Source organism: Chlorocebus sabaeus, chromosome 12 (assembly GCF_047675955.1).
Source record: "Chlorocebus sabaeus isolate Y175 chromosome 12, mChlSab1.0.hap1, whole genome shotgun sequence".
NCBI lineage: Eukaryota > Metazoa > Chordata > Mammalia > Primates > Cercopithecidae > Chlorocebus > Chlorocebus sabaeus.
Window position 1 is genome coordinate 62,900,773 of NC_132915.1, and position 24,924 is coordinate 62,925,696.

Below are 24,924 nucleotides of genomic sequence, written 5' to 3' on the forward strand. Positions count from 1 at the left end.
GACTGTGTTACTCATTTACGTATTACTATGCTATACTTTTTAGCATTATCTTTCTACTTATTAAAAAAGTTAACTGTAAAATAGCCTCAGGTAGGTCCTTCAGGAGATATTCCACAGGAGGGCATTGTGATCATAGGAGATGACAGCTCCATGCATGTATTGATCCTGAAGACCATCCCGTGAGACAAGATGGGGAGGTGGAAAACAGTGATGCTGATGATCCCGTAGGCCTAGGCTGATGTGTGTGTGTTTGTGGCTTCATTTTTAAGAAAGAAGTTTAAAAAGTAAAAAAAAAAAAAAAAAAAAAAAAAGGAAACATGCAAAAGCTTATAGAATAAGGGTATAAAGAAAAATGTTTTGGTACAGTTGTATGATGTGTTTGTGTTTTAGGCTTAGTTTAGAAGAGTAAAAAAGTTTAAAAAATTTAATGTTTATAAAGTTAAAAAAAGTCACAGTAAGCTCGAGTTAATTTATTATTGAGAGAAAAATTGTTTTTTACAAATTTAGTATAGTCTAAGTGTACAGTGTTTATAAAGTCTGTAGTACTACTGTACAGTAATGTCCTAGGCCTTCACATTTACCCACCATTCACTTACTCACCCAGAGCAACTTCCAGTCCTGCAAGCTCCATTTATGGTAAGTGCCCTATACAGGTGGACCATTTTAAATCTTTTTTTTTTTCTTTTTTTCTTTTTTGAGACGGAGTTTCATTCTTGTTGCCCAGGCTGGAGTGCAATGGTGCGATCTTGGCTCACTGCAACCTCCACCTCCACCTTCACCTCCACCTCCTGGGTTCAAGGGATTCTCCTGCCTCAGCCTCCTGAGTAGCTGGGATTACAGGTGTACACTGCCACGCCCGTCTAATTTTGTATTTTTAGTAGAGACAGGGTTTCACCATGTTAGTCAGGCTGATCTTGAACTCCTGACCTCAGTTGATCCACCCACCTTGACCTCACAAAATGCTGGGATTACAGGCGTGAGCCACTGCACCCAGCCTATTTTTAATCTTTTATTCCATATTTTTACTGTACCTTTTCTATGTTTAGATAGGTTTAGATACATAAATACTTGCCATTGTGCTACAGTTGTCTACAGTATTCAGTATAGTAACATGCTATACAGGTTTGTAGCCTCAGAGCAATACTGTACCATAGCAACACCATATAGCCTAGGTGTATAGCAGGCGGTACCATCTAGGTTTGTGTAAGTACACTTATGCCCTCACCGATGAAATCACCTAACATGCATTTTTTAGAGTGTATCCTTGTCATTATGACTGTATTCTCTTATTATTGTTTCTTATAGCTCCTATATTGCTGCCTGGCTCACATTGTTATATACACATACAGATTTTGTTTACCCTGTTAGTTGTATATTCCTGGGGCTCTGTACCTCACACAGAACAAATTCCCATTGCCCATTTAACTAGTTTTTTCACCTCTTTCCCTCTCTTTGTTAATGTCCTCATTCTCTTTTCAGTCAGTCAAGTTAGATTTGCTGTGTCTCACATTGCAGTTCAGCCTGACCTCATTTTTCATGTGGGCTGTTGCAGTAGCCTCTTTAATTGGCCCTTCTGCTTGCAGTGTTTTCCTTCTATTTTTTTACATTGTTTCTAGAAGTTTAAGATCTAGCATGATCTTAAAGTTTTAAATTGTCACATCCCTTTTCATAACTGTTCAAAAGGTTTCAGTGACTGACCAGTCCTTATTGAGTCTAGTCTAGACATAAGGTTATGGCAAAGCAATTGAGCTCATCACCTCCATGTTCCCTCCAAACCACGTTACTAGTAGTCTGTTAGACCTTGTGTGTTATCTCTCTGTATGCTGCTTCTGCTCATGAGCCATTATCTTCACCTGGAATATTCTTTTTCTCACTATACTGAAAATTCCGTTTAAATCTATTCTAGATTGCACATAAATGTTATCTCCTCGAGGGCTTCTTTCTCAATCCTCCCATCTTTAAGGCTCAGTTATATAGAAATGTACTGAATTACTCCTTGAAAGCAACAAATAGCTCTGTGTTACTTACTGCAGTACACATTTATTGAATGCCTGCTTTTGAGAGGTGGTCTATTGGGCACTCAAGGTAGAGATAAATTCCTTAATCACTGTCCTCAAGGTACTTACAGTTGAGAGAAGTTACCTAGAGAAACAGAAAAATATGATACTTACTGTAACTCTTCTTCCTGTGACTTAAGAAGATTTTTAAAAATGCAACTTTCGGCCGGGCACAGTGGCTCACGCCTGTAATCCCAGTACTTTGGGAGGCCGAGGCGGGTGGATCACGAGGTCAGGAGATCGAGACCATCCTGGCTAACACGGTGAAACCCGTCTCTACTGAAAAAAGACAAAAAATGAGCCAGGCGTGGTGACGGGCGCCTGTAGTCCCAGCTACTCGGGAGGCTGAGGCAGGAGAATGGCGGGAACCCGGGAGGTGGAGCTTGCAGTGAGCCGAGATTGCGCCACTGCACTCCAGCCTGGGCGACAGAACGAGACTCCGTCTCAAAGAAAAAAAAAAAAAATGCAACTTTCAGGAAAAGAAGTTTTGTTTTTCTGGAATTTACTAAGGCATCACCATTTTACTCCAAAAGGTATTACTTTTTTTTATCTTCCAAAGTCTATATGCAGTAAGTAATCATAATGAGGGAACTTCAGTTACTTTTGGGAGGAAAAAAAAATCTTTATTCACATACCATGAAATTTACCTTTTTTTTTTTTAAATACTTTTTTTTGCTTATTTGTAGACACAGTCTCATTCTGTCACCCAGGGTGGAGTCTAGTGGTGCAATCGTGGCTTACTGCAGCCTTGACCTCCCTGAGCTTGGTGATCCTCCCTCCTCAGCCTCCTGAGTAGCTGGGACTATTGGCATGCACCATCATGCCTGGCTAATTTTTGTGTTTTTTGTAGAGATGGAGTTTCATCATGTTGCCCAGTCTGGTCTTGAGCTCCTGGCCTCAATGATCTGCCCACCTCAGCCTCCCAAAGTGCTGGGATTACGGGTGTGAGCCACCATGCCTGGCCAAAATTCACCTTTTTAAGGTATACATACAGTTCAGTGATTTTTAGTATATTCACATAGTTGTGTAACTATCATTACTATCTAATTCCCGAACATTTAATCACTCCAAAAGGAAACCCAGTATCCACTAGAAGTCACTCCCCATTCTCCCCTCCTTGCAGCCTCTGGCAACCGCTATCTACTTTCTGTCTCTATGGGTTTGCCTATTCTGGCCATTTCATATAAATGGAATTCTGCAGTCGTAGCCTTGGTGACTGGCTTATTCACTTAGCATAATGTTTTCAAGGTTTATCCACGTTGTATGAATGAGGTATTAGTACTTCATTTATTTTTATAGGTGAATAATATTTCATTGTTTGGATATAACACACTTTGTTCATCTCTTCATCAGTTGATGGACATTGTGGTAGTTTCCACTTTTTGCCTCTTATGAATAATGATGCTCTGAACATCTGTAAACAGATTTTTGTGTGGACACATGTTTTCAATTTTCTTGGGTATAATGTATAGGAGTGGAATTGCTGGGTCATGGTAACTCTATGTTTAACATTTTAAAGAACACGAGTATTTTTCCAAAGTGGCTGTACAATTTTACAATCCCAGCAGCACAAGAGGGTACCGATTTCTTCACTTCCTTGCCAACTCTTATTAACTCATTTTCATTATATACATTGTTGTGGGTGAGAAGTTGTCTCTCATTGTGGTTTTTATTTGCATTTCTTTCATGACTAATGATGTCAAGCATCTTATATTAACCATCTTTAATACTGAATTAATGTTCCTATTGTGTATGGAGACTTTATTGGACCAGAAGAGAGATAGACTTACTTTATTAATGTTTTTCCTTGTTTTATTGGTCTGAGAATTTTTTTATTGGCAAGAACAAATAGTCATTAAATACTTACTTGTGTACATGATACTCTTAGCAATATGATTTAAGAACAACCTGTCTTGTTTCTCATTATTCATTGCTTTATTGATGCATTCAGAAAACTTGTTTTGATTCCCAAATTGTTGTCGATTTAGGCTTTGCTGGGAATTTCCCATTTGTTTGGTCAGCCTGAAGCACTAATAAACGCATGGTATTGTGCTCACTGTGCTCATAGCACCCACTGATCACAAAAGGAGATCAGGGCTAACAGCTGCATTCCAGTGTGGGCCAGGTGAAATATTTTTGTTCTCTAATGCACAAAGCAACCTTTATTTTGAGGTGGAGTCTTGTTGTTTTGCGCAGGCTGGAGTGCAGTGGCGCCATCTTGACTCACTGCAACCTCCACCTCCCAGCTTCAAGAGATTCTCCTGCCTCAGCCTCCTGAGTAGCTGGGACTACTGGTGTGTGCCACCATGCCTGGCTAATTTTTGTGTTTTTAGTAGAGACAGGGTTTCGCCATGTTGACTAGGCTGGTCTCAAACTCCTCACCTCAAGTGATCCGCCCATCTTGGCCTCCCAAAGGAGACCAAGGCTGTCTGGGTTACAAAGCAGCCTTAAACTTTGCCTGGAGTCTCCATGGGGAATTAGGTTGTAGTGTTGTATCTGGTCCCCTCCATACCCAAAGAGAACAGTCAGACCTAGAGCTCTAGACAGATGACTTGAAAGTTCCTCTGTCATATTTGCCTTTGCATAACAATACAAACTCAACTTTTCAGCTAAAATTTCTTGAAAGTGAGCCAGTAAAATATACACAGCCCTTGCTTCTAGGGTCCAGAAAGCTTCTGTTGAATGTGGCTCACGTGAGGTAGCCCTTAGTGTCATGGTTTAGAACATCCTCTGGTGTCACTCATACATGTGCTGGAGAATTGACCTGTATTAGCTGTATAATCTTGGACAGATTTTTTTAACTTCTCCAAGCCTCCATTTCTTTATCTGTAAAGGGAGGATGAGAATGATTAGCTTTTAAGGTTGTTAGAAGAGTTAAATAATGTATTTATAATGCTTACTCTGGTTCCTGGAACTCCATAAATGCTAGATGATATTATTTATTATTATACTCCAAACCCACATTCTTTTCTACTTTAATATTTCTGTCACCCCCAACCCCCTCCCTCCCTGCACCGCACCCTGTTTTTGTGTGTTCCAAGTATTCTACATTACTTTGGTAACTAAAAAACGAAAGTTCAATAAGTGTTTGCTAGAAAAGGAAATAAATTTCCAATTGTTTTTTGAATAAAACTTCAAAGAACAATGTTTATAGGCAATGGGAAGTTAGTTATAGCCCCCATTTTTATTGGGGGAAAGCAATTGCAAAATTGGATTTTCTCCACAGTTAGAAAAGCAGAGTCATTGCCACTGCTCTTTTCTCAGTGTTCCATTAGTGGTAGAAAGGAAGCCCAGTGATTCCCCACCATGTGTCTGTCTGAGGCACAGCAACTGGTTCAGGATTTAAAGTAACTTCTTGACATGTGCCTTTCTAGGCTTCTCTTTTGTTGTTTGAATTTGAAAGGCTTGAGGATGACAAGAGGCTCTTTCCTATTTTTCTTCTTCTCTAAAATTCTGGTGTTAGCATGTTAGACCTCTCTTTTCCCCCTTTTTTACCTTTAGTGTGTCTCTAACCTTGGACATTCACACAGACATTGTTTAGCTCTAGTGCTTTGGGGTGAAAGCCAAAGATTTTTGTTTTTTCCTGTCCTGTGTGAATGTTGCTTTATATAATAGGTCTATTTCTTTTAAGTGTGCAAAATAAATTTTTGTAAATTGAGCTATACTTAAGATATTGTTAAAGAACCATGAAGTGGCGCTTTGTGTAATTTGCTCTGTAAAAATCTTAATCTGACTATGCCTGGATTTCTTACAAGTTTTTCTGCATTTTAACTACAACCTGTTCATCATAATCTAATAGATAGTGGTTTAAGAGCACAGAATCTGTAGTCAGACTGCCTGGGTACAAATCCAGGCTCTTCCATTTAGCTACCAGCTTTATGCTTGGTTGTAGACCCTGTTAAGTGGAATAACAGTAGTTACTCTAAAGGGTTATTGAGAAAATATAGAGCATTAATACATAAAAAGTGTTTAGAATCATGCATGGCACCTTACAGGTATTTCTTAAATGTTTGGGGCTATCATTACCTAGCATGGGATTTGTTTAGGACATTGTGCTAGATAATAGAGATCCAAGGAGGGTCTGTAGCAGGTTGCTGTCCACAAGAGGCTTGTGATACTTTGGAGGAAGTTAGAGATTAAAGACGAAAACTACATGTGGTCACCTGCGCTCAGCATCAAATGACTGATAGAGACAAATGCTGTAAGAGTTACAAAGAAGGAGTGGGTCATCAGGAAAGCTTCACAGAGGAAGTAACTGAGCTCTGCTTGAGCCACCAATGGAGAATTCTAGGAAAGGAAATGGCCTGAGGAGAGAGAAGGGAAGTAGCAAGGTACATTTGGCCTGGTATGTAGGGTTAGAGGTTGTAGGAGTTCTTTCTAGATAATTTCTACAAGTAACCTAGGAACAGAGTTTGGTTAAATCTTATAAGGACATTGGAAGCCTTACTCTTTTTAAGTGGGGATCATCCCACACACCTTAAATGCTGCCTTGCCCAGTTCTCCTCTTGCACCAGGAGTGAGGAAGGAGTGAATTGGGTGGGGGGGAAGGACGGCCACCTGGGTTCACACCCCCTTCCTCTGCTATATCTTTGCAGTATGACTTCTCTTTGGAAAAGAAAACCATTGAGTGGGCTGAAGAGATTAAGAAAATCGAAGAAGCCGAGCGGGAAGCAGAGTGCAAAATTGCGGAAGCAGAAGCTAAAGTGAATTCTAAGAGTGGCCCAGAGGGCGATAGCAAAATGAGCTTCTCCAAGACTCACAGTACAGCCACAATGCCACCTCCTATTAACCCCATCCTCGCCAGCTTGCAGCACAACAGCATCCTCACACCAACTCGGGTCAGCAGTAGTGCCACGAAACAGAAAGTTCTCAGCCCACCTCACATAAAGGCGGATTTCAATCTTGCTGACTTTGAGTGTGAAGAAGACCCATTTGATAATCTGGAGTTAAAAACTATTGATGAGAAGGAAGAGCTGAGAAATATTCTGGTAGGAACCACTGGACCCATTATGGCTCAGTTATTGGACAATAACTTGCCCAGGGGAGGCTCTGGGTCCGTGTTACAGGATGAGGAGGTCCTGGCATCCTTGGAACGGGCGACCCTAGATTTCAAGCCTCTTCATAAACCCAATGGCTTTATAACCTTACCACAGTTGGGCAACTGTGAAAAGATGTCACTGTCTTCCAAAGTGTCCCTCCCCCCTATACCTGCAGTAAGCAATATCAAATCCCTGTCTTTCCCCAAACTTGACTCTGATGACAGCAATCAGAAGACAGCCAAGCTGGCGAGCACTTTCCATAGCACATCCTGCCTCCGCAATGGCACGTTCCAGAATTCCCTAAAGCCTTCCACCCAAAGCAGTGCCAGTGAGCTCAATGGGCATCACACTCTTGGGCTTTCAGCTTTGAACTTGGACAGTGGCACAGAGATGCCAGCCCTGACATCCTCCCAGATGCCTTCCCTCTCTGTTTTGTCTGTGTGCACAGACGAATCATCACCTCCAAATACTGGTCCCACGGTAAGTCTTTTAAATCCCCCGCCAACTCCCATATTTTCCTGAGGACAGGGATTATGTTTTTTCTTGATGTTTGGTTTTTTCCGAGACAGGGTCTCATTCTGTTGCCCAGGCTGGAATACAGTGGTGTGATCGTACCTTACTGTAGCCTCGACCTCCCAGGCACAAGCGATCGTTCCATCTCATCACCCTCCTGAGTAGCTGGGACAATAGGCACGTGCCACCACGCCCAACTTTTTTGTATTTTTTGTAGAGATGGGGTTTCGACATGTTGCCCAGGCTGGTCTCGAACTCGAACTCCTGACTTCAAGTTATCTGCCTGCCTTGGCCTCCCAAAGTATTGGGATTATAGGCATGAGCCACCAAGCCTGGCAGTACAGAACAACACATTATTGTATTCTAGAATAGAAATCATAGAAGTCAAGAACCTTTTGCTACACCAGCTTACAGATTTCTTTCTTTTTTCTTTTTTTTTGAAACAGAGTCTTGCTCTGTCGCCCAGGCTGGAGTGCAGTGGCACCATCTCGGCTCACTGCAACCTCCACCTCTCAGGTTCAAGCAATTCTCCTGCCTCAGCCTCCCGAGTGGCTGGGACTACAGGCATATGCCACCACACCCAGCTAATTTTTGTGTTTTTAGTAGAGACAGGGTTTTACCATGTTGCCCAGGCTGGTCTTGAACTCCGAACCTTAGTTGATCCACCTGCCTCCACCTCCCAAATTCCTGGGATTGTAGGTGTGAGCCACTGTGCCCGGCCAGGTTACAGATTTTTTTTAAATGTAAAAGCACATCAAGAGACTACTTAGAGCCAAAAAGGAGCCTGAGTGTATTGGTGGGATATCTGTCAGAGACCATAACAAGCCTGCTATTAGCTGGTAAAAAGATATGAAATTTTGGCCTGCTTTACAAGTCCCAGTAATAGCATTCTTGGTCAATGATAGTCTGTGGGAATGCTGCTTTTGTCAGAGAGCTCATAGCTGCTTGTAAACTTCCATACACTTTGGCCCAGGTAAACTTGATAGAGTGCCGAACACCATTATTATCTTCTTGGAGTGGGCTTCATTCTAATTCCTCTTGGTCAGTTGTTGGACTCTGGTCAGCACTCTACTTCTTCCTTTTCATGGTACTTTGTATGCTTTAGAGAAATTAAAAGCTCCCTGGAAAAGATCAGGGGTCCTTGGCCAACACTTCCTTCCTCTCATTTAAAGTTAGATTAACCATTTAGAGATCAAAGCCAATAAACTAACAGCAGAGATCTTTCTCAAACTAGAACACTTGTCATTCTTTGACCAGCCTGAGTGTGGGAGTTTCTTTCTGGCCTATTCATCTCAGGATGGGAAGAGGCCTGCTTCTTGTTGGCTTGAGAATTTGCTGCCTTCCACCTGCAGGTATAAACAGAGCTGGAGTGTTTCTCTTTTTTTTTTGAGACGGATTCTAATTCTGTCGCATAGGCTGGAGTGCAGTGTTACGATCTCGACTCATTGCAACCTCCGCCTCCCGGGTTCAAGCGATTCTCCCACCTCAGCCTCCTGAGTAGCTGGGATTACAGGCGCATGCCACCATGCCCAGTAAATTTTTGTATTTTTAGTAGAGACAGGTTTCACCATATTGGCCAGGCTGGTTTCGAACTCCTGACCTCCAAGTGATGCACCTGCCTCAGCCTCCCAAAAATATTGGGATTACGGGTGTGAACCACCGTGCCTGATGAGTTCTGGGGTTTTTCTTTTTCTTCCTCTTTTTCTTTTTCTTTCTCTTTCTTTTCTTTTCTTTCTTTTTTTTTTTTTTTTTTTTGAGACAGAGTCTTGCTCTATTGCCAGGCTGGAGTGCAATGGCACAATCTCAGCTCACTGCAACCTCTGCCTCCCAGGTTCAAGCGATTCTCCTGCCTCAGTCTCCTGAGTAGCTGGGACCACAGGTGTGCAACACCATGCCCAGCTAATTTTTGTATTTTTAGTAGAGATGGGGTTTCACCATATTGGCCAGGATGGTCTCTATCTCTTGACCTCATGATCCACTCGCCTCGGCTTCCCAAAGTCCTGGGATTACAGGCGTGAGCCACCATGCCTGGCCCATTTATACTTCTTTAGTTATTTTTAAATGTACTATTAAATATTATTTATTTAATAATATTTATTTATTTATTATTATAAATAAACTCCAGCTACTGCTGGAGTGCAGTAGCGTGATCTCGGCTCACTGCAACCTCCACCTCCCAGGTTTAGGCGATTCTTCTGCCTCTTGCAGCCTGCCGAGTAGCTGGGATTACAGGCATATGCTTTCATGCTCGGCTAATTTTTGTATTTTTAGCAGAGATAGGGTTTCACCATGTTGGCCAGGCTGGTCTCGAATTCCTGTACTCAAGTGATCCACCCGCCTCAGCCTCCCAAAGTGCTGGGATTACAGGTGTGAGCCACAGTGGCTGGCCAATTAAATATTATTGACTATAATCACCCTGTTGTCTTATCAAATAGTAGATCTTATTCTATTTTTTTTTTTTTTTTTTTTTTTTTAATGGAATCTCGCTCTGTCACCCAGGCTGGAGTGCCAGTGGCATGATTTTGGCTCACTGCAACCTCTGCCTCCTGGGTTCAAGCAGTTCTCTGCCTCAACCTCCAGAGCAGCAAGGATTACAGGTGTCTGCCATCATGCACAGCTAATTTTTGTATTTTTAGTAGAGACAGGGTTTCACCATCTTGGCCAGGCTGGTCTTGAACTTCTGACCTCGTGATCCACCTGCCTCAGCCTCCCAAATGCTGGGATTATAGGCGTGAGTCACCGTGCACAGCCATTCTTTCTATTTTTTTTGTACCTATTAACCACCAGCCCCCCACTACCCTTCCCAGCCTCTGTGGTAACCATCCTTCTAGTATCTATGTCCATGAGTTCAATTGCTCTGAGTTTTAGATTGCACACATAAGTGAGAACGTGTGATGTTTGTCTTTCAGTTCCTGGCTTATTTCACTTAACATAATGATCTCCAGTTCCATCCATGTTGTTGCAAATGACAGGATCTCATTCTTTTTCATGGCTGAATGGGTACTCCACTGTGTATGAGCACCACATTTTTTTTTTTATCCATTTATCTTTTTTTTTTTTTTTGGAGACAGAGTTTTGCTCTTGTTGTCTAGACTGGAGTGCAATGGCATGGTCTTGGCTTACTGCAATCTCTGCCTCCCGGGTTCAAGTGATTCTCCTGCCTCAGCCTCCCAAGTAGCTGGGATTACAGGCATGTGCCACCACACCCGGCTAATTGTTGTATTTTTAGTACAGACGAGTTTTCATCATATTGGTCAGGCTGGTCTCAAACTGCTGACCTCAGGTGATCCATCTGCCTCAGCCTCCCAAAGTGCTGGGATTAAAGGTGTGAGCCACTGCATCTGGCCTATCCATTCATCTCTTGATGGACACTTAGGTTGCTTCCAAATCTTGGCTGTTGTGAACAGTGCTCCAACAAACATGGGAGTGCAGATCTTGTTTATGTTTTACTTTCTGGGACATATCCTTAACTTACAACTTCAAAAAACCAAAAAACAAAAAAAAACAAAAAAAACAAAACTAAATCTTACAACCTTTTATTTTATTTAATTAATTTATTTTTCCCCCTGAACCTGAGAGCAGGTGATTATTTTTAAGAGATGAGATTTTTGTCCCCTAGGCTGGAGTACATCTTACTGCCTCAGCCTCCTGTCTGGGACTACAGGTGTGCACCACCACGCCCAGCTAATTTTTGTAGAGATGGGGGTCTCACTGTTTGCCCAGGCTGGTCTTGAACTCCTGGGCTCAAGTGATCCTTCTGCCTCAGCCTCCCAAAGTGTTGGGATTAAAGGCATGAGCCACCATGCCCAGCCTGTATCTTACTACCTTTTAAAATGCAGTTTTTACTTTATCATATTTTAAATTTCCAAGTGCTTTTTCTATTCCCTCTTTTGGTTCGGTGTTTTCATGCTGGTGGCTTTGGCTTTTTATTCACGTGTATGTATGAGGCATTAAAAAAATAACAGTCACAAAGTTTGTGTGTCAGAGGTGTGCTTGCCTATCATTAAACTTCACTATAGGTTGAAAGTTAATTGGTTTTGCCGGGGAAGTCCCCAAAATGTAAACATATGAAGGGCTTGGAAGTGAGGGTTTCTCCAGAGAATTCTGGCTGAGGACTAATGTTGGGGAACGCTGGTGTGTTGCTTTTACTTAATCCTTGTTTAGGTTCTTTCACTTGACTCTGCCCCACACTGTGCCTGGTGCTTCGTCCTTTTTGGTCTCTGGTTCCCATTTTCTGGAGACTATACCTTCTGCCTCCTGCACAGGGTGGGGATGAATGGGGAATGTTTCACCGAGGGCTTTACTGCTCTGATCACTGACTGTGTGTATCTTTGCCTTATCCCAGTATTACCTGGTGCTTCCAGAGTCTGAGCCCCTCTTAGGGGTCCTAATGGGCTGATAGACTGACTCCCCCTTTTCTACTTACTTTATAACTTCATTGCTGGCAATTACCATCCCTTCATTATCTTTCCACATTCTTAAATTTCATTGAAATATATCACACCTGTAATCCCAGCATTTTGGGAGGCCGAGGTGGGAGGATTGCTTGAGCCTAGGACTTCAATGCCAGCCTGGGCAGCAATAGTGAGACCTTGTCTTTGTTTTTTTATTTAAAAAGAAGAAGAAATATATTGTCCACTGCTACCCCCTTTCCTTTTATTGCTTTAAAGATGAATACAGTTTTAATTCTTTATTTTAAAATTTTTATTTATTTTTTTGAGACAGGGTCTTACTCTGCAATCACAGCTCACTGCAGCTTTGACCTCCTGGGCTCAGGTGATTCTCCTGCCTCAGCCTTCTTGAGTAGCTGGGACTACAGGCATGTGCCACCACACCTGGCTTTTTGTTTTTTTGTAGAGATGGGTCTCAACTATGTTGTCCACGCTGGTCTCGAAATCCTCAGCTTAAGCAGTCCTTCCTCAGACTCCCAAAGTGCTGGGATTATAGGCATGAGCCATTGTGCCTGGTCTTAGTTTGTTTGTGATCATTTTAGTGGGCGGTGGGCTTTTGGGAAGAAGAGATGGTAAAGACATTTGATCATTTTAGTGTGTTAAATGAAATTCTCCCTTTGAAAATTCTAATGGACTTCAATTTATTCCACAACTGCTGATGAAGACCAGTAAGTGTAAAGTCAAGAGCCAGGCCCTGGGGATTTAGAAATGGGCATGACATGGTAACTGATCTCTGCAAGCTCACATTAATGTAATGTGGTAAGTACTTTGCCAGCAGCGTGCCCAAAGCTCTGTGGGACTGCAGGTGGCAGTGTGCCTGTTGAGTTGTGCACACATTAGCAGTGGGAAAAGGAGGTGTATGGAAAGACTTGGTAGAAGCTGTCTTTAGGTTATGCTTGAGGGCTGCATAGGTATAGAAAGGACTGCCACCTTCTGAGGCCTGAGAGCATGCTCAGACTCTTCAGAAGCTTGAGCACTAATATTTGTCTCCTCTCACAAACTGACTTTCCCTCATATTTAATTTGGAAAGATTTCATAATAATTCTCATTTTTGTCTAGTTCTACTTGGTTACAAATACGGAGCACTTCAGTCATCGAGTATGAAAATCCCTTTTTATGCCAGAGTAAACCTTTGCCCCTCCAGGAACTAAATTTTACTATTCTTTTATTGAAAAAATAATGACAAATGGCTACCATGAATGCAGTTAATAGTGTTTAAAAAGTCATATCTATATTACTCCTAAGAGCATTATATATATTTGAAAATGGTACTTTGGAGTAAATAAATTTGGTGACTAACTGGAGAAACTAAACACTTATAATTTTGATGAGGGATCCTTTCAAACCTTGTCTGTCTGTTTGGGGTCTGCTGGATTAGCCTATTGCCTGTTTGATTCATAAAACATTTATATGAAGGGGACATCTTATTTTGTTTGTCCCTGTTTAAGGAAAGTATCCTCTATTAGGATAGATGATTCTTTAAAATCATCCATTTAAAATCAGTCATTTAATATCTCATGCATCTTTTAAAAACGTATAGCTATAATTGTAGAGCATGTACAATTAGTAAATATATCTTATTTTTTCTTATTTATTTAGAGACGTGTCTCACTCTGTCACCCAGGCTGGAGTGCAGTGGTACAATCTTGGCCGAGACCTCCACCTTCCGGGTTCAAGCAATCCTCCTACCTCAGCCTCCCAAGTAGCTGGGATTACAGGCATGCACCACCACGCTCGGCTCATTTTGTATTTTTAGTAGAGATGGGGTTTCTCCATGTTGGTCAGGCTGGTCTTGAACTCCCGACCTCAGGTGATCCGCCCGTCTTGGCCCCCCAAAATGCTGGGATTACAGGTGTGAGCCACCTCACCCGCTGTTTTTTCACTTAATTCAGATGCTTTAAATAATTAACAGTCATGTTCATTATTTGCTAACCTAACACCCTGTGCTGGATATTTGGTAGGTTGACCCTAATATTTATTACAAATGATGTTGAGATGGATATATTCCTATACATAAATATTGGTTTGCATTATTATTATTTCTTTAGACTGGTTTCCTATAAATAGGCAACTGGATCAAAGAATCTGAACAGTTTTCTGGATTTATGCCATGTTTACCTAAAGATTACGAAATAACCAGTAGGGTGTAAGTACTGCATGTATGTTTAAAATAGATGTGATTTTTGTTTTTCTTTAGACGGAGTCTCACTCTGTCACCCAGGCTGGAGTGCAATGGCATGATCTCGGCTCACTGCAACCTCCGCCTCCCAGGTTCAAGCGATTTTCCCACCTCAGCCTCCCGAGTAGCTGGGACTACAGGCGCGTGCCACCACACCAGGCTAATTTTTGTATTTTTAGTAGAGATGGGGTTTCACTATGTTGGCCAGGTTGGTCTCGAACTCCTGACCTCGTGATCCACCTGCCTCGGCCTCCCAAAGTGCTGGGATTACAGGTGTGAGCTACTGTGCCCAGCTAGATATGATTTTATTGACATTTGTAATGTGCAGTATTCTGGGTGTATGCCCGCATCCCACCAGCCATTCAGGAGGCATTATGGGAAGGGCAGGCAGTTGAAGAATAGTCCTGGCTCCTTCCTGGCTGGGAAATGTCATGTGAGAGCTGGCATTACTCTGTGGCTGTTGATATTCTTTAGCCCAGGTTAAAGCCTGTCTCTAAAGAGGGAGACACAATCTTACACCTGCCAAGTGGCTAGATTGGTGTGATCCAATCCCTGTGCCTTATTGTGACTCTTGTAACCTAATGACAGCCCTGTGCTTGGGCTGCTGAGTATGCTGTGGGTGAGATGATTAAGCACAAACAGAATGGGCTCTGAGGCCTATAGCCGTCCTGGCTTTCCCCAACAGACTTTGAGGAGAGCATCTGGTTATATCTGTATAATTTCGAACTTGCTTCTAGGACAGAGGGCTTCCTACCACCTAACCATGACCCCCTCCCCCCGAATAAAACAAAGAAATACAAAAAAATTTTGTCTGAAACATCTTCCCTGGTAATCTTGAGACCTGCGCCAAGCTGTAAAAGGGCTTATGACCTCGTTCCTATGGTGGATGGGTCCTTTGGCCTGGGAGTGTGCTGTCTTCGTGCCTTGGGCCTGATTTGTGATCAGAAGTGGTAGGGGAGTTAATCACGGGACTCTGTACGCCTATCAGATTGGGGTTAGTAAGTTCCAGAGGCAGGGAGCAGGCTGTCTGTAGCTGGTGGGCGGGTCCCTAGAGTTCAGATTCCGTCTGTGGGATCCAGCCCAGTGTGGCTAGTATGCCTTCTCTCCCGGCGCTGTAGAATGGCAGCTTTGGCAGGAAGTGAAGCACAGTACATGATATAGGGCAAAGGTGTGGAGTCCCCTCAAAACCCTGGGTTCCTGAACTGTCCATGCATGGGAACCACACTCACAGCCTCTGCCCAAGAGTAGAGACTTTGGGATAGATTAGCTCCAAAGTGGGAGTATTTGAAGTGCAGAATGACCCCTCAGAACTGATACTTCAGCCTGGGAAAGGGACAATTCTGGAGAGAAATCATTGCAGCCAGCTTGGACATCAGTCCTGGGGGCAGCCACAACTTCTTTCTTCAACTCACACCCTGGAGATTTGGGCACGCAAGGGCCTGTGGTGGTGTAGTGCTTTCTCGATCACCAAGGTGGGACGAGGGCAGAGCAGGACAGCCACAGCTGCAGATGACCCCCAGCTTTTTCCCTCTCAGCTGGCACTCCCTCCCCTCTTCGTTCCTTTTCAGGATGTCAGGCCAGCAACCTGGCAGTTTCTTCCAACTTGACCGCTTGTCTTGGGGCTTGAATAGTGTCAGAAATGCCAACTCCTGGACTAGGCTGCCTCAGTGACTTATTTGGGGGCCCAGGTCTTCTTGCCTTGATCTTCTTGTTTCTCCACTACTAGGTCACCCCTCCTAATTTCTCAGTGTCACAAGTGCCCAACATGCCCAGCTGTCCCCAGGCCTATTCTGAACTGCAGATGCTGTCCCCCAGTGAGCGGCAGTGTGTGGAGACGGTGGTCAACATGGGCTACTCGTACGAGTGTGTCCTCAGAGCCATGAAGAAGAAAGGAGAGAATATTGAGCAGGTGAGTGGTTGGTCAGCCAGGAGGGCAGGCTCAGACCTGTGGAGCTGGAGTAGCGTGTTCCCCTGTCCTAGAGCCCCTCAGACTTGTAGCACCAGCCTCCTTTCCTGTGGGTTTGTGAGGACATGGGGCGTGTATTGGGGAAAGCCAGCAGCCTTGGGAGCAGTACTTCTTTTGGAAGCTATTCCAGGACCCAGGCCGAGAGACAGCTTTGGGAGAATTGAAGCTGTTCTCCAACTACCTCCCCTTTCTTTGCCCCTCCAAAAGGGGCAAAGCTAGGCTTGGGGTATGGTCAAATGTCTCCTTCCAGGAATTTTCATCCTGTCATCTATGCCCAAAATGTTGAATAGGGTACTGGAGTGTTAGACTTTGGTGACATTTTCTGACTTGTGCTGTTTCTTAGAGTAGCCGCCTGCCCAGGCTGTGGAGTTGACATTCTGGTAGGTGTGTCAGCTGTGGCAGCAATTCCTTTGGAAAATGCCTACTCATGTTTAGAAGGCTGTGCCAGTGTTCAGTAAAGAGTCACTGGGGTCCTGTTGTGTTGGACACAGTCAAGGCACAAAATCAAATCCTATCCAGTACCTGACGGCCTGGGTGGGGCGGGGATCGGACTTCACACACTCCAGTTTGTTGAGGTCTTTTGGAAAGCACAGCAAAGAGTAACAGTAGGTGCTAAATCCCTTGTTTCTTTTCTTAGATTCTTGACTATCTCTTTGCACATGGACAGCTGTGTGAGAAGGGCTTCGACCCTCTTTTAGTGGAAGAGGCTCTGGAAATGCACCAGTGTTCAGAAGAAAAGGTGGGAATCTTCATGCTTCATGGGAACCCTCTGGAAAGGAGGGACCAAGTAGTCCGTCCTGGTTTTTTCCCTTGGCCCACACACAACCTTTTTGCTTTGCCAGTGACTGCAGGTAGAAGCACATAAAGGGCAGAATCTCCCAAGTATTCAGACAGGCCGAGGCCTGTGTTTGCGTTGGTGGTTGAAGCATTGGGTTGAAAACTTTAGAATCCCAGTGAAGGGAAGGGAACCTTGGCCTGAGCTAAAAGCCAAACTTTTAGATGACTAGGGAGGGAGATTGCTGGACTTTTTGCCTAGACTGCTCTCTGAAGAGCAGCCATGTCTGGGTTCAGTTTCCTTCCTTGGTGGGAAGATGGATGTGGATGGTGGGACCCAGATAGAGGTCGCAAGAGTGAGCTGGGACTAGGCTGACTCCTGAAGGTCGATGGCTGTCACCAAACCCGTCTGCCTTGGCTTCCACCACAGCCCACCTCTGCTTGCTAGGGGACCTTATGGAGACTCAATCCATTCCGCTTTCCCCCAGTCCCCCACACACATACTCCTTCACTCGGCTGTGCTGTGACCCCACCCTTTTCTTTAATCTGTGTTCTCTTCTCTCCCTTAGATGATGGAGTTTCTTCAGTTAATGAGCAAATTTAAGGAGATGGGCTTTGAGCTGAAAGACATTAAGGAAGTTTTGCTATTACACAACAATGACCAGGACAATGCTTTGGAAGACCTCATGGCTCGGGCAGGAGCCAGCTGAGACCAGGCCCTGTCTAGGCCCTGCCGCAGAACCACCATCCCTGGGAGGCCCTGCAGAGCCCACCTGTGGGGAAAGAGAAGGGGCAGCTTCCAGATTTTCTTTTGGGGGTTAGAAGGTCAGATGTGGAGACTGTGCTCGCCAGTCTCTGTGAGCCTCTGTCTGTAGGCCCTGAGCTGGGGAGGTGGGGAAGATTCGGGCAAGTGCCCCCAGAACTGTCCTGGCTCCTTCCATATTAAACGTATTTGCATTTTGAGAAGTGTCCTTCCCACCTTAGCCCTCCAGAGAGACTGCCCTAGTCTTTCTGGGGTCTTTATGTCCTCAGCTAAAGCCTGGCCTAGTTGCTGAGAGGGGCTGGGGAGATGGGGCGGGAGGGCCAGACTCAGTGCTGCTGTGGAGCTAGGTGCTTCCCCTTCCCCCGAGACTGGTGGACTGAACTCTAATCAAGTTGAGTTCAAGTGGAAGATTCTTCCAGGGTTTTATTTTTTCCCCTCCTAACAAAGTCTCATAGTGTTAACACTGGTTCTGCAATGTCTCTGAGGTGCAAAGAATGCACTTTTCCCTATGGGGCCCAGAGTTTGCCTTTTCTGCCAGGCAGTCACCACGCTTCCCTACCCCAGCCTGTTTCTTTTGGCTTGGTTTGGACCACAGTCCTCTGCTACCCAGGGTTTTAGAGCCCCTGCTCTAGGAAACAGTTGTTAGTTTAAGAAATCATTGGCCCCTTCCCAGCACACTGAATGGGGGAGCAGACAGGCCATGATTTAGTCGGCCAGCACTAACTCCACCTCTGTTCTCCTTGAACAGCTTTCCTTCCAGCCCACTGCTTTAGGATGACACAATGAATAACACCTAGTCATAGAAATCAGTCTCTTTGGTTTGTTTTGTATTATGTTGTACATCATTAAAGATCTAAATACAAAGGATATACAGTCTTGATGAATCTAAAATAATTTGCTAACTATTTTGATTCTTCAGAGAGAACTACTAATAAAAATCTAAAAGGTATGTCTTGGTTTGATAACTTCTTTATTACCAAGGCTGTTTTATGGGAGTGGGGGGCCATGTGGTGTATAAAGGGATTTCTTGCTTAGATTTGCTGGGGATAGAGTAGGACCTAACCATTTTCTGTTTTGGAACTTTCTTCCCACTTCAGACCTGTCCCGTTTTTTGGTTTGCAAAGGCAAGCCTAGACTGAGTCTTTTTAAACCTGACCCAGCTCCGTCCACAGACCAAGGACATAGGCCTTCCTGACTGTGGAGTTGGGATAGGCTGGACCTTCAGGGGGCTCACCCAGTAAAAGAGGAAGAAACCCTTTTACTGTGAGCAGCCGGCATTTATGCATCATTTGCCACAAGCAGGACTGGATTTAAAACTGTCTGACCAGCTCTCAGTGATGCTGTTGTGAGTGATAGAACAGGGTTCATTCCTAAAGTTTTTGTCCTTGGCCTTGAAACTGTGCCATTGTCCCACTTGAGCTTTTGGCTAGATTGGGTCTTTAAAGGTTTTTAGTGATCATGTGAGGAGAGGCCGCAGTGCCCTGGGGCCAGAAGCACCAATAAGGATGCCCCCTGGTGGTCAGGTGAGGCACTGTGAGGCTGACAAGGTGGCTGGGCCAGACTGCTAGTGTCTCAAGAGAGCCATTTAACCTTTCTTTTGGCCTTTTAATTAAGCCCTCCTTTTAAAACCGCAAAAAGTTATCCTTTATCTGAAGGAAATAAAAGCTCACATAGTAATGGGTGTTCGGGCCAAAATTGTGACTCATGAATCTCCATTTGACCCAGAGTGGCTTTAAAGTAATTGGCACCTGGAGACTACTTTGTCTTCCCTGTCCTGAGCTATTTCCTGCTAAAAAGCTACACAGCAGGCGGAACTCGGCTGAATGCTTGTGTGTGAATTCTGTTTCAGAGGCCTCACACTGTTGAACAGAGCACTCTGTGCCAAGGTTCCCAACACAGACCCCTGAGAGGCAGGGTGGCTGGGCAGGGTGAACTGGATGAGGACCAGGCTAGGAGATGGACTATTCCATGATGGGGCTGGCGAGTGAGGTGTCCCAGATAGGAGCCAGGAGGTGCCACGGAAGCATGAGAGTATCGGGCATTGTACAGAGGCCTTTCACCCCCACGAAAGTCAGGAGAAAAATTGATGTGTGACACAGGCACCCTCTTCTGTCTCAAAACTGGATTGCAGGAAGGGAAGGGAGCTGTACGTATAAGGCCCGTCCCACATCTGCTGCTGTTAGTGACACATCAAGTCAAGGTTTGTCCAATCTTCATTTTTAAAAACGCCTCTAAATCCCCAAATCAATCTCCAAGGGCTGATGGGGCAGAGCTCACCCCACCCCTGTCCCCCTAGCACCAATGTTTGAGTTTGGGCCAGTGTTTAGTCTTCTAAGTCAGGCACAGAATTCAGCTGGTGAAGCCTCTGGGCTCAGCATGTTGTCTTCTCTGTCTTATGACCTCTGACCTCTAGGCTACCACTGACCCCATCCTCTGATCCCCAAACTTAGAAACATCTTCAGGGTTATTAGACCCAAATATGTTCCCACAGGCAAGGGGGTCAGTTAAGCACATTCTCTAGGCCCAAGGGAAAGGCATTAGGTTCTTCAGCCTGGCCCACCCTTGGAGGGGCTCCTGTGCAAGGAACTGAGAAGGGACAGGGGCCTGGCACTGAGGGAGAAACTGGGACCTATGAGGCCACATGGGGCTGGGGTGAGGCTAGCACAGGCAGGACCAGCGTGTAGGGTTCTGGTGTGTGCAGGGAGGACCTGGCAGAGGCTCCTCCAGCCCCTGAGAGCCCAGCATAGGCTCCTGCAGGGCCCCCGCCGTCTCGGCACAGGGTCTGGCTCTAAGACGCCACTGTTCCCTCAGGGGCTGCGGCGGGCCCGTGGCAGGTAAGATAGAGCTGCAGCTGGCTCCTCAGACTCTGGATGCACTTGGATTTCAGAACCATGATTTCATCCAACTGGGTCACAAAATCTTCAAAATCCTGAGAAGGAAACAAGGGATGAATACAGCTTTTGCTCTTGCTGGCGCTCTGCCAGATCTGCTTTTTTTTAGTCCCTCCTCTGGCAGGAAAGTTTCAGAACCCAGGCCACTCTTCCGGCAGGAGAACATGTAGGATAGTTGCTATGGCACAGGGTAGGGCCCGCTGCTCTGCATTCGACACAGTTTCCAAGCAGAGGAGTATTTTGTAGGGCAGAAGGGTATTTGGTAGAAATACCTACATGTGGTAGGCAGCAGACTGGTCACTGTTAGTCACAGGGAGGGGCCCCGACAAACCACTTGGAAGGCAGAGCAGCTAAGGATAGAGGCTGGAAACATTTTAGCCTGGGAAAGGCAAGTGTTGCACCATCTCCCACCTGTACCTATACTCAAGATGTCTCAAAGGCATGGCAAGAGGAGGCGCGAGGCCTTAGTCACGGTTAGTGTGTGCCAGGAGACCCTTTCCCCAGACACAGCCACAGCAAACAAGGATGACCATCAAATTAGCTGCAGGCTAATTCCCAACAGCCCGTGAGTGTCCAGCCAGGGCTACTTACATTAGAAGCCAGCTGGCTCATCAGCGTCTCCTCCTTGAAGCCAAGCTCAGCCATTTCATCCAGCTGTTCCTGGTGTGCTTGGATGACCACCTGCCTGGGAACACCAGAGAGAACACTGTGATCTTCCTGGCCTCCCAGCCTCTCCTGGGTAGCTTTCTGGAGCTGATCTCATTTCTAAGCTGAGAGCTGCCTCTGCCGAAAATGGTCAAGGTTTTGACCAAGGCCATCTTAACACCCAGCTCCCCCTCACCTGCTCTTTCTCAGGATTAGGTAAGGAATTACGGAGTACCAACGAGATACAGGGAGGGAGACGGGCTTCCCAAGCTGTCCCCTGCCTCCCCAGCGGTACTGAGGGGCAGGGCCGGGTGCTGCTGCTCTTCCACAGGAGCTGCCCATTTCCCACAGCTTCCCTGCAGAAAGGCTCTCAAGGCTGTGACTGCAACTGGCATACTTGGCACAAGATGGAGCCTATTGCTTGGTCTGCTCTCATTTCTACTTCCTGTGGAGGGCCCGGGACCAAAGCAGAGGGTTGGAGCTAGAAGCAGACTGGCTCACCTGCATACCCCTGCATGGCTTCTCTTTGTCCATGACAAAACAGTAAGCTGGAGTGGAGGGTGAGTGCCAAAGGGGCTCAAGTCTTAGGGAAAGTGTCCAACTTACTGTGCTTGCTCCAGGGTGTGCTGATGGAGTGTCCCTGCAGAATTGGGAGAGCAGCTAGGAACCAAGGGAGAACTTGGCCTTGCTAAGCACCTTGAGATCGGCCTGGGTTTGAGCCATGTGACATTCTCACCGTTGCAGGGCAACTTGATCGGATCTGTGGACAAACCAAACTCCTGCCAACCAAGCCTTGTAGGATGTTTTCTTTCCTGGGCCCAGAGCTGGTCAGTCATATCACTACTTCCTGTTTGTGGGGTGAGCGCAGGTCCAGAATGGGGTACCCCCATATGTATGGTGGAGAAGGACTTTCCTGGGAAACCCCAGGAGCCATCCAGCCCCGTCTCCTCTGCATCAGCATCATACTGCTCACTACCCACATGTTCGTGGGAGAAAAGTACAGTATCTCTGCTCTGGCAGGACTCTCCCAGGTCTGCCTCCCTGCCAGGCAGCTTGTCAGCTGGGTGCTGATGGATGGGTGATGGGGACAGAGCTGGAAGATCACCACCAGGCTTATTATCAGGGGGAGATGATGAGAGCCACAGGTGCTCAGTTGCTGAAGACACTGGCAAGGCTGCCTCTCGATCACCAGATGGCACTGTGTGGCCCACAACTGGGCCCCCTGTGCTCTCTGCCACTCGACTGTGCATAGCCCCATCCTGGACCAGCTGCTCCAAGGGAGGAGACCCTTCATTTTCTGGGTTCTCCAGGAGGGACACGGTGAGGGGAGCCATGAGTCCAGAAGCATATTCAGTGTGCGTGCCTAACTGCCCCCTAGGGTCCTCTCCTGGGACAGGATGACTGTTTTTTACAGTGTTGGTCACCTGGATTGGGCCGTCTGCACTTACTTCTCTTAGAGGTGTGGTAGCTGTGTCTCTTTGGTCTGGGGATCCAGGAACTGCAATGTGGGACAATGAGAAACTGAAACCATCTTCCTCAGGGGATGGCAAGTTGCCCTCATTCTGCCCAGAAACCTCACTTTGGGAGGCATCCTGTCTGAGATCAAAGGAAGAGCCTCCACCTCTTTCCTGTCTATATATGAAATCTACCTGCGAACAGTAAGGCTTCTCTGCCAGGCTGTCTCTGGGAGAAGGCCCTGAGGAAGTAGAGTTGTCCACGGGCCCCTTCCTTGGGCTGCAGCTGTGATCGAGTGCTGCTCTGCTGTGGTTTATGGGGTCCCTGGAGTCCACCCAGCTTTTAGTTAGATCTTTCTTGTCACCTGTCCTGGGGCTAGAAAACAGACTCTGCCGTCTTTCTGCCACCTGCTTCTCAGGACCCTGCCCCCATGTCTGGTGCAGGAAGAATGAATCTTCACTATTTTCCAGAGTGTTCCTTTGCTTTGTGGCCCTCTGACTAGAGACGTGTGAAAAAGAATCTTCACTGAAATCACTGTCATCAAGGTCCTCTACTTGGGCTCCATCATGGTTGTCAGAGTAAGAGTGGAACAGAGAGGGAGTCTCATTCATGAGCTGACCCCCTGGGGGCCTGTACTGGCATAAAGACCTTTTCAGTGGTTGGTATTTTAACTTCTGTTGGAGGAGAGGTGGCTTTTGGAACTGCTGGTGATAGAAACGCAGATGTTCCTCCCTCTCCTTCTGCTGTGTCGGGATATTTGTCCAAGCTTCAGAGGCAGGCCTAGCAGGCATGCCCCTCTGATTGTCTTGACTGTACTCAGCTCTGTGGTGGGCGTTGCCAAAGGAGAGCTCAACTCGCGACACAAGCTGCTTCTGTACTGGCTGCACGGTCTGCACTTTCTTGCACTTGGTGGACACCTTACCACGCACTAGGCCTTCTGGGCCTGAGGCCCTGCTTCCCCACCCAAGGGCAGTTTTGTTGCCCATTCGATTTTTCTCAGAGCACAATGGTGCTGACTCTTCTGCCTTTTTTTTGACCAAATGTCCAGAGCGCACGGGTCCTTTCACAGGGCTAGCATGAATGACCCACTCTTGTGAAGGACTCCCTCTGGAGTCACCCCTTTTACCAGAGACCTTAGGTGCAGAAGCAAAAGGAATGTTGGGTGAGTGGCTGGTCAGAGGATGGACCTTCCCTCTTGTGGAGCCAGGGGCTGCCACTGTGAGTGACTGCTGAAGTCCCAGCTTGACGTTTTTGGGAGAACATTTGTCCCCCGACAAAACCCCAGGGGAGCTCTGAATTCGTTTTGGAGAGGAGTTTCCAGATGTCCGATTTTGACTGGTAACTGAAGTGTAACACTTAATGCCTTTCTTTAGTTCTTTGACCCTGTAAATAATCATTTTATGTTAAATGTGTATTTTCACACGTTCTGCAATTCCTTTTCTATAGCTTTCTGGGAAAACAAAAACCAAAGAAAAGTATTACAAGGATTGGGAGTTACTTCTTTACCTGGGATAGAATAAGAGGAAAAGGGAACATTCTGTTTCAGCATGAGATACCCCTCTGTACCTGAATGAAAAAGAGCAGTGTTGGCTGGCTGTAGTGGCTCACATCTGTAATCTTAGCACTTTGGGAGGTTGAGGCAGGAGGATCGTTTGAGTCCAGGAGTTCAAGACCAACCTGGGCAACATAGCAAGACCTCATCTCTACTAAAAATAAAAAAATTAGCCAGGCATGGTGATGCGTGTCTGTAGTCCCAGCTACTTGGGAGGCTGAGGCGAGGAGTATTGCTTGAGCCCCGGAGTTCGAGGCTGCAGTGAGCCATGATCACACTATTGCACTCCAGCCTGGGTGACAGGGTAAGACTCTGTCTTTAAAAAACAAACAAACGAGAAAGAACAGTGTCTTCTCTGAGGATGTAAGCATGCACCCAACATTCCATGATCAGAAGAAGCCTTTTGGAAATCACCACAGCCCCATGTATGGGACAGGCCAGAGATGCTAGTCTCAGAAGTGCACTGTGTTCATGCAGGGCCCACACTGCTTCCTGGAGGGAGGCCAACTCAGGAGTCCGTGTCCACCACTTACCTGCAATTCCACAGAGTCCTCTTTTTCTGCAAACCACCCCCTTTCAGGCTTCTCTGGAAAAACCTGCTGGTACCTCAGGAAGCAAAACCTCCAGAAATACGCAGGC

General features: G+C 45.8%; 2 protein-coding genes across 7 annotated transcripts in view; one reads left to right on the forward strand and one right to left on the reverse strand.

Moving 5' to 3' along the window:
* UBAP1 (ubiquitin associated protein 1) overlaps positions 1–18,691 on the forward strand; it is a 73,257-nt gene extending 54,566 nt beyond the window's left edge. For all 3 annotated transcript variants that reach the window (XM_073021733.1, XM_073021734.1, XM_073021732.1), the window contains 4 exons: positions 6,653–7,576; positions 15,966–16,148; positions 16,843–16,944; positions 17,549–18,691. In XM_073021733.1, coding sequence (XP_072877834.1) covers positions 6,653–7,576; positions 15,966–16,148; positions 16,843–16,944; positions 17,549–17,689 — 1,350 coding nt within the window. In that variant the 3' untranslated portion in view covers positions 17,690–18,691. The remainder of the gene's footprint in view (positions 1–6,652; positions 7,577–15,965; positions 16,149–16,842; positions 16,945–17,548) is intronic.
* KIF24 (kinesin family member 24) overlaps positions 18,185–24,924 on the reverse strand; it is a 76,039-nt gene continuing 69,299 nt past the window's right edge. For all 4 annotated transcript variants that reach the window (XM_073021729.1, XM_073021728.1, XM_073021730.1 and 1 more), the window contains 3 exons: positions 21,885–24,116; positions 21,225–21,318; positions 18,185–20,671 (listed from right to left, as the gene is read on the reverse strand). In XM_073021729.1, coding sequence (XP_072877830.1) covers positions 20,531–20,671; positions 21,225–21,318; positions 21,885–24,116 — 2,467 coding nt within the window. In that variant the 3' untranslated portion in view covers positions 18,185–20,530. The remainder of the gene's footprint in view (positions 20,672–21,224; positions 21,319–21,884; positions 24,117–24,924) is intronic.